Below are 13,781 nucleotides of genomic sequence, written 5' to 3'. Positions count from 1 at the left end.
CTGAAATGGCAAACAGAGGGACTGGAGCCCAGGTTCTGCTCCACAGACAGTTCAACTCCACATACAGCGATGATTGCAGTATTACTTTCAATAGTCAAACCCTCAAGGGTTGAACACATCGGTGCGACCCAATGCTCACCCGGCATGTTAATCTTCCATCTATGCAGTCGTTTGAAGTTTGCCTTAACCGTAAAAGTTAAGTTGTGACTTGAGCAGGAGAGTCATATTTGGGGGAGATATCTGACAGATGAAATTGAGGATGAAGGAAGTGTTGGAGTTTTTCTTCCCTGAATAAATAGTGCATGGGCATGAGGTATCTGCACTGTACTGTTTGCTCTAGGAACCTGTGAACAGTCCGGGCAGGCACAAAGCTTGTATTGATCAACTCTGTTACTGAATAGTGTCAGAGAGAAGGGGGGAAATTCCCCTGAATTAGACCCATTTAACGTTGTTTGTCCTAATTCCTGCATTTGAGTTAAATAAACTTCAGTTACAGGCTGATGTCAGAGGTTTTATATCAAATAGCAGTAACACAGAGCGTGCTGCTGTCTAACAGAGTGATGTGGCCATTAATAAAATGTTGTGCAATGTTTGCATTGAATAAGACTTTCTCTGTGCCCCAGTCAAAGAAAACAGATTGCTTACTCATGTCTAACAATGGGTGGACTGGAGTACGCTGGGAAAAACCAGCTGCCAGACACTCTATTGTCATTCAAATGAATGATATTGTAGCCATTTCTGAACATAATAGGGCAGACACAGAGCATGGAAACAGTATGGTAAACTCAGTAGAGGATGGATTTCAGCACATTCTGTTTGTGTTCTATCTCGAAGCACCAGTGGGGTAATTGGCTAGTCAGTGGTCACAAAAGCAATCTCTGTATTACAATGGTGGCTATTCTCCAGCTTACGCAAACAAGACCACAAAGACCTAATTTGGCATGCTTAATAAATTCAGTTTGTACAATGGTCAAAACGTTCTCTTGTTGTGGTGGTGAGATAGTATGGAAAACCTAGCCACCCCTTAGGGAAAGCCTTAATACACACACAAACACGTACACATGCGCACACACACCCACACGCACCCTGAAGTTGGGCTTGAGGTAAGGATTTAGAAATTGCTTTATTACCACAGAATGGGCTATTGTAAACAATGCATATTTCTGGCATCTCCGAGAAGCCCATTCGGGAAAGGAAAACACCTCTATGTAAATGAGCTTTTTTTCTACACAGAGCACAAGGAGCACAGTATTCATCTGACTGAAGCAGCTCTGGTAGGCAGAGGAGGCTGTGTTGACAGCCTGAGTTTACTCATGGAACAAGTGCACAATGTGACTTTTGTTCAGTGACTGACTTTGGAAGCAAGTCAGCGGAGAACAAAGCTGTCTTAGTACAGCAGCCCTCCATGGGCCTCTGGTACATCCTCTGGTTTTATACAGTTTGTCCGCAAAGGGACCCATCAGGCTCATCTCTCACGTAAGCTGTGCAGGACTGGCCGCTTGCCCACTGGCGGTTGAGGCTACAAATGTCTGTATTGTTCTCTATTTTAAAGAACTAAGTCTGGGAGGTGGTTCAGGGCAAAAGGCACAGGGTCACAGGAGAGGGAAACATAGACGTGTGATCATCACACTCTGGTTAGGGCAGTGTGTCAGGAGAGAGAGCTGCAGCAGCTCACAGTCCACACACACACACGCACACACACACATGCACGCACACTCACACACGCACGCACGCACACATACACACACACACACTTCACAGCTCCTCGCTCTCTCACGCTCAGGCTAAATATTTGAGGATGATCACGGGTCGAGTGTTCTCTGCTCAGAGTAGCTCAACACAGCCTTCTTCGTATTGTCAGATGAGATTGGGCCAGGGAGAGTGAAAGTAGAGGCTGAGCTTTTATCATGCTGAATGGGCTGAACAATGTTGCAGAGAATACTTTCTATGGACAATTGTCTACTACAGAGCTGGCACAAAATGCATGGGAGTGAAAGGATGGCACAAGTATGGTCCAAGTTGAATAGAATATTAACAAATTGGCCATGAGGGAGGGCCATGAGGGAAGGTCTCTGGATCTGCCTTAGAAGAAACTGAACATAAAATATGAATTGGGCTGTACACAAAAAAGTCAGTCCAGGGGAGTACGGGGCTACGCTCTGCAGCTGCCCAGTCAGTCCAGGGGAGTACGGAGCTTCGCTCTGCAACTGCCCAGTCAGTCCAGGGGAATACGGGCTACGCTCTGCAGCTGCCCAGTCAGTCCAGGGGAGTATGGTGCTACGCTCTGCAGCTGCCCAGTCAGTCCAGGGGAGTACGGTGCTACGCTCTGCAGCTGCCCAGTCAGTCCAGGGGAATACGGTGCTACACTCTGAAACTGCCCAGTCAGTCCAAGGGAGTACGGGCTACGCTCTGCAGCTGCCCAGTCAGTCCAGGGGAGTACGGTGCTACGCTCTGCAGCTGCCCAGTCAGTCCAGGGGAGTACGGTGCTACGCTCTGCAGCTGCCAGGTTTGTGGTAGTTGAGGCAGTTGAGTGATGTAACATTGTTGGTCATCTGCTCATGTTTTCTCACAGACAAACAGAAAAAGAAGAGGCTGGCAGCCTGGCTAGAGCTGGGGCAGGGGCTGGAGGGCAGGAATGGATCTGAGACCCCAGCAGGGGCTGGGGCTTGGGTTGGGGCAGGGCTTGGGAAAAGTTGTGGTGCCTGGTAAGCAGAGCTATCAGCTGGGTGACTGGGAGCAGTGAGAGGACAACAGGCTGAGACAGCAATCCAACTTTGCCTAGAGCTATCAGCTGGGTGACTGGGAGCAGTGAGAGGACAACAGGCTGAGACAGCGATCCCACTTTGCCTAGCGGGAAGTTCTTTGTCTGCGCCAACAGATAAACTGTGTTTTGTTTCCCCTCTGAAATCACTGCCAAGAGAGACACACACACACACACACACACACACACACACACACACACACACACACACACACACACACACACACACACACACACACACACACACACACACACACACACACACACACACACACACACACACACACACACACACACTGGGACATGAGCAGGCTCGCTGGGCATGACAGAGGCCATAACCTCTGCAGATGACACACAAACACAGAGATGTCTAGCACCCCTGCCAGCTACTGGCGGTCTGGACTGGCGAGTAATAGTGATGCCACAAAGAGGCTGCAGCCAAGCAGAACTAATGATGCTTTCAGGGGAAGGAGACAGGCGGGAGGGAGTGTGGTACTACTGGTGGGCCAACTCTGTGGTGGCGAGGTCTGTTTGCACCATGGCATCATGGTGGGCACGGCTCCAGTGTCTGACCCACCTCAACTCCATTTCCTCCCTTGTAATGTTCTTTTAAAAAGTATACACTTATACTAAACATTAATACTGCCCCATTTCACCCATATTAACCTTCTGAGGTTAGCCATGAGGACCAGTCATATGTTGGGAGTTTAAAGTACATCAATGTAATATGACATACAATCGCTGTGTAACCACCCAAAGGCTTAAATCTGCATTCTGTTTTCCCAGAGCCGCTCTCCGCAGGGCCATTACAACATCAGGTCATATCAGCAACATCAATCAAAGTATTACAGAACAAGCTCCTCTTCTGAAGGTCACATGGGGAAACTCCTTGTGCACAGCAGCTCAAAGGTGTATAATTAATCAAAGCCATAAATGTACACACAGGGCCGGAGAACTAAATACAGGCCCCAGGCCATTTCCTGCACTTGACACAAATAACTTGTCAAAATGGCTTCCCCTAGCTGGCTCCCTGGCCTGACCTCTTCCTCCTCTTCCACTAATTTGATCAATCCTCAGAGATTCAGTCTAATACTTCCTCATCAGCAACACAGTGTGCCTGTGTTCATGTCACCTCCCAGCACCAACATGACATTGACCCCTGTCTGGAGTCCAACGACGTGCGTCAGCATACTGACAGTACATATATAGAGAGCCCTTAGCGATACTAAGAGATGGCTGTTGGTGATCAGGTGCTGCAGACGGTGAAGCTGCAAACAAGGTTTGTGCCCCAAGTCTTCGAACAAACAGTAAACAGGAACACAAGCCAGGACAGTTGGCTGGCCTCAGAAGGCTACTCTACTCTCTGAGTCAGAGCGAGCATTAAGAGCCAGTCCCAAACCACTACCATGTGTGAATGAACGTACAAGCCCCAAGCAGAGGCAGAGGATGTTATGTTCAAATGGATGGCTGAAAAAGTGCTTCAAGTACTGGCAACAAGGTCCGCTTTCATCTTCAACTGCATGTGAAGATTGGAATCACTGTAACTCTCATGCAGTGGAAGCAGAGCTTTCAGTATGTGTAGACATCACAAGCTAAGGGACACATTGACCCAGACCTAAATCATTACTTGATCAGATGGGTAGCTCCATGACCTCTCAGGAGCACTGCACTCAGGGTCACTCATCATAACGGAAGCACTGACGACAGACAGCAAGATCTCCGCCAAGCCAGTCAGACAAAAAAAGTTCATTATCACTGCCCTGAACACACACACACACCCTCCTTACTTAATGCATGGCCGTTTGAAGGGTGTGTGGAGAAGCGACAACACATGAGCTGCAGAAAAATGTTGTTTACTGTTTTCAGTGTTGTGATTTCACGCTGTCGTCCTCTCTTGGCTGCTCTAGACAACTGGAAGTTGAGAAATGCAGCAGAGGACTTGTATATTATTCATAGGAACACAGGAGAGGGCAATGACACTGTCTCTCAATAATACAGTATGTGTACTTTTCCACACTGCTAGAGGAATTTACAGAACAAACAGCTCAGTACAAGTATCCAAATACACAGCCAAGGGACTGTACATGCTCTGTAACAACCCTGTTGGTTTCTAGATCTTGTTTGCAGATCATATAACTGAAGATTACACATTTTGTGGTCCTCGCTAGCTCAGAGCATGGTTCTTGTAATGTTAGGACGGTGGGTTTGATTCCCGGGACCACTCATATGTAAAATATTTTTTCATGCATGACTGTAAGTCGCTTTGGATAAAACGTCTGCTAAATGGCACATCCTACAATACTCTCAGACCTTTCATTATCAGGAATGGTACACATTTCCCAACTGAACGATCAAAGAAAAAAAGGGAGGAAAGCACAAACAAAGCTAAAACAAATGTCTTAGTTGTGGATCGAGTCACTTGTCTTGAATTGGGCCTCCTAAACTCAACAAATGTCCTTAGTAAACTGGGCCTCCTAAACTCAACAAATGTCCTTAGTAAACTGACGTGAGTCTAGCTTTTTGGCACAACATGGCTACGCAGTATTATGAAGCGGATGATGAGATCTTCCCACTAACACAGCAGGAGAGAATCTGTGAGTTCACTCACTGGCACTTTCTCAGTGAGACCAATGTTCTTTATACATACAGAGAGCTGCCATGTTGGTTTTATGCATCTCTCACACAGTTCTGTCAAAGGGGTGAAATAAAACCCACCTCAATAACAATTCTCACTTAGAAGTGCCAGTCAGAGAGGCAGCTACATGGGTACTTACCCTTAGTGTGTGTGTAAAGACCTAAAACAACAGTAAATAGACATTTGAAAATAAGAGTAGCAAGGCTATATACAGACACCGGTTAGTCAGGCTGATTGAGGTAGTATGTACATGTAGATATGGTTAAAGTGATTATACATATATGATGAACAGAGAGGAGCAGAAGCGTAAAAAGAGAGGTTGTCGAGTGGTGGGACACAATGCAGATAGTCCGGGTAGCCAATGTGCGGGAGCACTGGTTGGTCGGGCCAATTGAAGTGGTATGTACATGAATGTATAGTTAAAGTGACTCTCGGTGTTGACATGGAAAGGACTTTGGAATAGACTGACTGATTGTCTACTACACCTCTGTGATTTTTCACAGGTTGTGCTGACTCGCTGTACTGTAAGGGTCTAGGTTGAAGAGAAGGTTAAGACAATGTAATCATTCCATGCAGAAGTGTTAGAAAATAAACAAATTCATTGGACCAGTGCCAGACTGGAAGTGAATGTTAGCAGTACAGAAAGTTTTCCATCAAAGTGGAGAATAAACACCATCGTAATGAATTTCAGCTAACTACTCAGCAAACACACATCATAACTGTTTTACTGTAAATCTACTTATGGAAACGTTTTTCAAATGATCTACAGACACTTTATTACTTGATTTCCCGACCACTGGTCACATTATCAATGCTAATCCTGTATAATCAGCAACAGTGCTGGCACAGTGAATGTGCTTATTTTTGAAAGCTCAGTATGGAATTATTACTTTGTCTTAAACTGTATTTTTTCAACCTAGACATGAGTCAGGTATAACTCAAGCTATATATTTGATATATTTGATTTGATTATAGATTTGATTTGATATATTAGGGTACATAGGGTACATATGCTTAATAAGCTGAGCTCAACTCAAATAGAGGTAGTGTAAAAGACAGGGATTTTGTAGGATAAATAAGGTCAGCTCTGTTCTTGAATCTGCATTTTGTGTATCACTGTATCAGCCACTGCATCAGCCACTGCATCAGCCACTGCATCAGCCACTGCATCAGCCACTGCATCAGCCACTGCATCAGCCACCTTTGTGCAACATGACTTGAGCAGTTGTTGGTTAGTTTTAGGTTAGTTTTAGGTTAGTTCTAGGTTACCTGCGGCCTCCTGGCACTGGCTGCGGTTGATGTAGGAGGAGTGATAGTGGCAGCTCTGGGATTCACACACACAACCCTGTGCTGTCAGGTTGCACCCAGAAAACATGCAGGCTGGGTCGGAGGGTCCCACAAACTTCTCCCTCTGCCTCTCCTGGTGCTCATGTCTACGGCCTTCTAAAAGAAAGAGAAAAGGGGACAGGACATAGTCCGTCATCATGAGTCACTGACAATGGCACCACACAGATCCATGCTGGGGCCACCCTCAAACATGTGTCATCACTATGACATGTTAATAGCATTAGTCACCAGCATACAACATCTGGTATGGATTAGCAATGTTCAATGGATTGTATTTTTTGCTCCTGACGGCTATCTGTGGGAAACTCACCCGTCTTGCTGGCCCTCATGCAGGATTCCATGTCAGGGTAGCTGAAGGAGCCCAGGCAGGAGTGACGGGCGTCACACACACACATGGCCCCGGCCCTGTCACAGCCTGTCTGCAGGGGGCAGCGCTGATCCTCCAACCCAGCCTCCGGACTGTGAGGCAGAACTGTGGAAAGGAGGAGATGAGATATTAAAGGAAAAGAAAGAAGAGGGGAGGGGCTGGAGAGGGGGGGATATGAGAGGAAGGGGGGCGAGAAGAGAAGCATCATCAAAGCGATCCAGAGCAGACATCTCTGTTCTTTTCCTGCCATGCATTGCCTTGCTACTGGCATTTACCGTATGTATTTGTCCCATGCCCAGCCAACCATCCCTACCCCTACCTCTGAGATACTGTAGCTAGCTACTCCAGGCTGAGCTCAACACAAACAAACACATCTAATGACAATGGGGGGTGGAGGATGGAGGGAGACAGGGGACCCACCACGCCAGCTGCCTCTCTGTTCCTCAGGGATCCCGCAGGGTGGTCGTGTTCATAAACAACACAACACACCGCTTTTCTCCTCTCCCTTCAACAGCTTGTCTTCCAGGCCTCAATCAACAGAATAGAGACTTGATTACTGCTTATCAAAATACTCTGACTTCTCTCACAGACACATTTAGAAGTATGAGTAGTAGTGTTCCCATCAGAATGTATTACAGGAGCTGGGCTAATTAAACTGGTAAAACACTATAGAGCGGTAATCGTTGAGTAAAGGTGTACTTCTTCTTTCCTCTCAGAAGGGGAAGCCTTGCTTTCATACTCTGCTAGGGGTCCGGGAGACAATGATGATTAAAAATGATGGTATATGAATGGACATCTAGGCTGGCGATAATGAAAATAATTAAGAAAATGTATGTTGTTCATTTATTAATACCAAACAAAGGGAAAGCAGGGATGAACTTCTATTATCGTACAGCACATTCAGTCATTCCTTTCAGAAGTGGTGCTTGAGAAGTGCTCTGTATGTAGCCTATAATGGTCACCTATACAAACCCACATCTCTCTCTGGTGTGCTAATTCTGGAGACTCTATAAGTGATATTGGGTGGCAGACAGTCATGGTCCCTGTGAGTTAAACCAGCCAGGACATTGGGTAGAATAGAGGGGCAGGCAGGCTTTTCAAACGGAGCTCCCCTGCCACGCCAAAACTCTCCCTCTTATTTCCTGTTACTTTAAAATGATCCCCACCTCCACATTTGTTCCATCTCTGGGCCTTTCTGTGCCTGGGAGGGTATTTTTAAATAGCAGTCATTGAAGGTGGGTGTCTGAGTGTGTCTGTGGGGTGCTAAAGGGGGCCTCCAGGAGTAGGAGGCAGGAGGTAAACAAAGCAAAATGAGAGGTTCGCGGGGGTGAACCTCTAATTACTGTAGTTAATTAATGATTAGGTTGACCCTCTGGCTGTGATATGACCCCACTCAGCTGGCCTGGATCACTGCTGCGTCTCTGGGGAAGCCCTCTCAGCCATGGAGACTGCTTGTCTTGGCATCCAGAGCTGCGTTGGGAAAGTTGACCTCTGAGGCTCTTTGGCTGATAGCAAGCTCAAAAGGAAGTCTTTGAAACATTAGATAGTACTGGAGGAAGAGGGAAGTGGAAAGGATTAGAAGGAGTAGTGGACTGGACAGGACGCAGAGTCCAGTCTTTGCGCTTGAGGACAGACATTCTGTGAGGTGGTATTGTTAAGTGCTCTGGAGAGGGAAGAGGTGGCACTAACACAGTGAGACAGACAAAATAAAAACACCCTGGGCCAAACATCGATATCACTCAAGTGGTGAAAAACTCTTTGGGGATTAAATGAGTTACGTGTTTGGATTCACAGGCAACTTTCCCTAATCACAGCTGTCATAACAATACACAACCAGTTTAACTGGCTGCACTTGATATACAGTATGCAGTATATAGTATAAAAGTCCTCATAAGCATACACTTACTGGATATTTAGCATTCTGTTCAATATCATGTGCATCAGCTATTTTCTCACTGACTGTACACATGTTTGTCTACTAAAGATCTCACCTGAAGACATGGTCTACCTTCTTCGACCTCCATAGTGTGCGAATTACGGGGGGGACACAGAACCCCCAAATCAGACATGAGATCCCATAAATGCAACGAAAGTCCAACTTTGGGGGTAGGGGGTCTCTAATTGAACCATTCTCCTATTTAGAAAAATGCAATTGTGTACTGATACAGTGGTAAATATGAAAATTAAATATTTTTCCAAATTAAACGAACACTTCCACCTCTCTGTCATGGTTTGAATAAGTGACAGTTGGTTCAGGTTCTTTCAATCGCATTCATCTCTCTTCTCCGCCTACTAGCGAACTTACAACATTGTTTCAACGGTGCCTTACAGTTTTCCGCGCCGATGAGCTTGGGACGGACACAGCTGTATTTACGTCTCGTATTTCAGCCCCTTTCAGGTTTCCACATCGCTGAATTCAGGCTAAAATAGTATAGGCCTAATGACAATTCGCACTCTGCCCTTCCATATTGACCACCCAGAACAACAAGGCTTAGAGCAGAGGAGCGGAGAGAGAAGCAGGGGTCAGAGACTGGAAACATTTACCCCCTACTCCTGATTGTGACCCTAATCACTTTAAGACCCTACCCCCGGCTTGGGAGGGAAATCCCAGATCAGCCTGGCACTCGTGGCCTCTGCAAACACACAGGGAGGTGTTGATTTACCCTCACACAGCCAACCCCACCGGGGGGCTCTGCATGTGCTGGGTCCCGCAGCCACGAGGACTAGAGGCACGACTCAATCATGGAAACCATTAACTTTTACATTAGACATTTTAGTAATTTAGCAGACGCTCTTAACTGGAACGACTTACAATTAGTGCATTCATCATTTAGAGACGTTCAAAACTGTTAATTTGACAGAGGGGGTAGCTATGGGTATGGAGGGGGATTAAGGCCTGCAGACAACAGTCAACCATGAAGCATTGTTACCCATCACTACACAAAAGCCGCGGCCCTTGCAGAGCAAGGGGAACCACTACTTAAAGGTCTCAGAGCGAGTGACGTCACCGATTGAAACGCTACCAGCGCGCACCACCTCTAACTAGCTAGCCTTTACACATCGGTTTCTCTCACCCCCCTTTTGACTTCATCCTATTTCGCAGCAACCAGTGATCCGTGTCAACAGCATCAATTTAACAGTATAACTTTACGTCCGTCCCCTCGCCCATACCCGAGCTCGAACCAGGGACCCTCTGCACACATCAACAACAGTCACCCAGGAAGCATCGTTACCCATCGCTCCACAAAAGCCGCGGCCCTTGCAGAGCAAGGGGAACCACTACTTCAAGGTCTCAGAGCGAGTGACGTCACCGATTGAAACGCTACCAGCGTGCACCACCGCTAACTAGCTAGCCATTTCACATCCGTTACACCAGCATATCCTGTAATCAGGGACACTGTCTCCTGGGACACCCTGGAAACCCAGGACCACTAGACCCCTTCTGAGTGATGATGGAGGGCAGGATCATGAAGATCTGGCCCCAACGTGGGACTGTTTTTCCTCACCTCTGGTAATGTCAGTCCCATGCAATTGCTTTGTTTCAGCCTGGACAGAGTCCAGGTGAGGGACTGGCTGGTGCTTGATGTGATCCTGACCATGCCCCATGCCCAGCTCTCTCAGAGCTGTTCTGCCTTTTAGAATGCTACATACACACGCGCGCACACACACACACACACACACTTACACACACACTCAAACACATACACACACACACACAGGTCATGGATCGGTACCCTTGAAGCCCTAAAGGATTTAGAGAGCCATCCTCTGGAGTATAATTTTCCTGGGAGCCAGGGATATATTGTGTACAACAGCTTAATAAACTGTCAGTAAAGGACTGGTATAGGACATGGATCTGATAGGAGGGAAGGCAGGGAGACCACAGTGGGATTCATGGTAAGGTCATTCAGATAAATCTGCCAATGAAAACCTGCTGGTGAATCTTTTGCCATTTTGCCTTGACCCCAAGGAAGCCCTTAGAGGCACATCAGAAGCCCATTGATTGTGCAACCACATTACAGCAAAGCACTTTCTACAAGGACAGCTAACCTGTTTCAGGATCAAATGAAGCCAGAGTAAAGTGTACACGCACAGATACACATTTCCCATTATTAGGCTGCCTATGTTTTTACATCAGACAAATGAAAATAGTCATTAACTTTTAAGAGGTTCAAATTGGGCCCTGGCAGGGAAGCCTGAACTTAAGTAATACTGAGGTGGAGGCATGGTGCAAAGGTTTGTTGCCAAACCTATTGTCATGCCTGCAAGAGAAGAAAGCTGAGGTTTCAAGGGGGGAAATTAACAGTCTAACATGAGGTCCTCTGTTGGCAGTCAAGAGCTACTTACACCTGTAGATCTGCTTCGACCAGTCCACTGAGCTTAGAGACAATGTCCAGCACAGTCGATGGAATCATGAACTAGCTGGCCACTGTGGTGTGCTCAAGCTAAATTAGAATAATCACTTACTATGGAGACTTTTCTGCCCAGAGCTGAGAGTGATGTTTAATGAATAACCGTGTTGCTGAAACCTCAATGTCAAAACCTCCCATTCTTCTATCAATTTTGTAATTTTTTTCTCCATTTGACATGTAACCTTTATTTAACTGGGCAAGTCAGTTACGAACAAATTCTTAATTACAATGAAGGCCTACACCGACCAAACACGGACGACGCTGGTCAAATTGTGCACCGCCTTATGGGACTCCCAATCACCGCCGGTTGTGATACAGCCTGGATTCAATCAATGAGAAATAATTACCTAGTAGCCTGAGGGCAATTCCACAATAACTAAATTATGATGAGGCTCTGAATTTTCACTGTAAAATATATGCCAAACAAAAACCATTGACAACGAAGTTTAACAAACCATACATACACCTCTATGCACAATGTCTACTTGCTGAAAAATCTCTGCGTAATTCCGTTATCATGGAATTGTCCCTTTAGCCTACTATAGAATAAATATGTTTGTGCCATTCCAGGTCATGCTTAAATTTCAGAATGGGAAACAAGACCAACATTAAATTGAGCCTATTTTATTCATACGTGAAGTCTTATTTTAGACATGGGCTACCCACCTTTACAAACTCCTATATCAGGGAGCGTTACAGCTCCCGTTTGGTTGACAGCCGCGCAGGTTAGTCCCAAGGCGCAGTAGCCCAGTGCCCAGTCCTGGCCGGCGCATGGCTCCCACTCCATCCGGGTACACTGATCGCAGCATCCGCACGGGTCCCTGGCCAGAGTCCGACCGCTCTCGCAGGCTTTCGGGGGACAAGTCCGGAGATCACATGGCGTACATTCATGAGACACCAACACACGCACCAGAATTGAAAATTTCAAGAACTCGACCAAACACTTCCTGAACATATTTCAAATATGATGATGAGCCCAAGATCGGTAGCCTATGTTAAAAATGTAGGTCTAAGCAAACAATTTCCTTCTGTCAAGTAAATCGACAAATTAAATCCGCGAGGTCCGTTAGATGTAATTCCAGAAGTTATAACGTTACGGTTAAAATGGAATGAGAAAAATGGTTGGTGCCTGCGCTGTCAGTGCATTTACAATAGCCTAGGCAGCATGCTGCCCGAGAAAAGGCTGCCTCGGAAAGTGCACGGGAAAGTGCACGGATGCTCCTGGTTTGGTCTCTCCGGTAGGCTGGCTTGCCTTTTACTGGCAATGGGCTATCCTCAGAAAAAAATGATTCAATGCCTACTGTAGGTAGGTGCACTTTCATTGTTGTTTCAAATTAAATAATAGCTGCGTCCTACGACAACCACATAGTGTGAGTCTTCTGCGTTTGGAGAGGAGTGAGGATGCCCTAACACAGAAACATCGGGATGCAATCTGAGACCCAAATTGACATTACAGGCATAGACATTAGCTGCACCCATTCCTCTTGAATGATATGTACGCCCAGCCTGGTGTACGCCATCCAATCACAAGTAGCGAACGGAGGGAGGATTTGAATTGAGATATCCTCTAATCGTTCCGCTGGTCCTCTCATTTTGTTGCGCAATAGGTAGCGTATTCGCAATAACCTTGAAATTCCGTTGAACGAAATGTTCTTTCCGCTTTTTCTTTTCATTTATACTTTTATTTTAACGACAAATTAATAGTACATTTTTTTTTATCACATTTTCATTTGAGAAAAACATGCTATTTTCTATTTCAATTCAACTGTTGATTATGGTTGCCCTACATGCTCATTGTAACTGATTCTGAAATATCAAATAGATTTTTACATTTGTATGCAATTCAACATATAAGCTATTGATCAATCAGTAGGCTGCACACTAGGGCATCTCATGAAGGAAGCCCGTAACTTAACCGATGTATCATTTAGATGTGATCTCAGTCAAACACAAACATAACAACATGCTGGGCACATTGCTTCATTTCTGGAATATCATTTCCATAGTTGCGCACTGGACATCATTCAATACCGATAATTACAGTTAATGGCCAATGTCAACGCATTATCTGCCTATCCAATAGCCCGTGACCACTCCCGAGAGCTGTTAAGCAAGGTGCAGCCACATCTTGAGTTTTCCCTGCCCGAAAGACAGTGCAGTGACCCGTGGAGACCTCTATCAGTGGTGCCAATGACCAGCAGACACCAAGGTCAGGTGTATATGAGGTAGGTCATATTGTGTCGTTCACAATACTGTTTA

General features: G+C 46.0%; 1 protein-coding gene across 3 annotated transcripts in view; it reads right to left on the bottom strand.

Annotated features, from left to right (window-relative positions):
* The window catches only part of LOC118362445 (cysteine-rich motor neuron 1 protein-like), a 51,783-nt gene extending 38,797 nt beyond the window's left edge, over nucleotides 1–12,986 (bottom strand). Inside the window, exons 1-3 of one of the 3 annotated variants that reach the window (XM_035742782.2) lie at nucleotides 12,189–12,986; nucleotides 7,054–7,215; nucleotides 6,666–6,836 (exon numbers count right to left, since the gene is read on the bottom strand). In XM_035742782.2, coding sequence (XP_035598675.1) covers nucleotides 6,666–6,836; nucleotides 7,054–7,215; nucleotides 12,189–12,477 — 622 coding nt within the window. In that variant the 5' untranslated portion in view covers nucleotides 12,478–12,986. Of the gene's footprint in view, nucleotides 1–6,665; nucleotides 6,840–7,053; nucleotides 7,216–11,577; nucleotides 11,718–12,188 lie in introns of those variants that run through there. The other 2 variants (XM_035742781.2, XM_052486183.1) reach the window with 2 other exon arrangements.
* Between the last annotated feature and the right edge of the window lie 795 nt (nucleotides 12,987–13,781).

Source organism: Oncorhynchus keta, chromosome 29 (assembly GCF_023373465.1).
Source record: "Oncorhynchus keta strain PuntledgeMale-10-30-2019 chromosome 29, Oket_V2, whole genome shotgun sequence".
NCBI lineage: Eukaryota > Metazoa > Chordata > Actinopteri > Salmoniformes > Salmonidae > Oncorhynchus > Oncorhynchus keta.
Note: the sequence above shows the minus strand (reverse complement) of the source record. Positions and strands in the feature narration are given on the sequence as shown.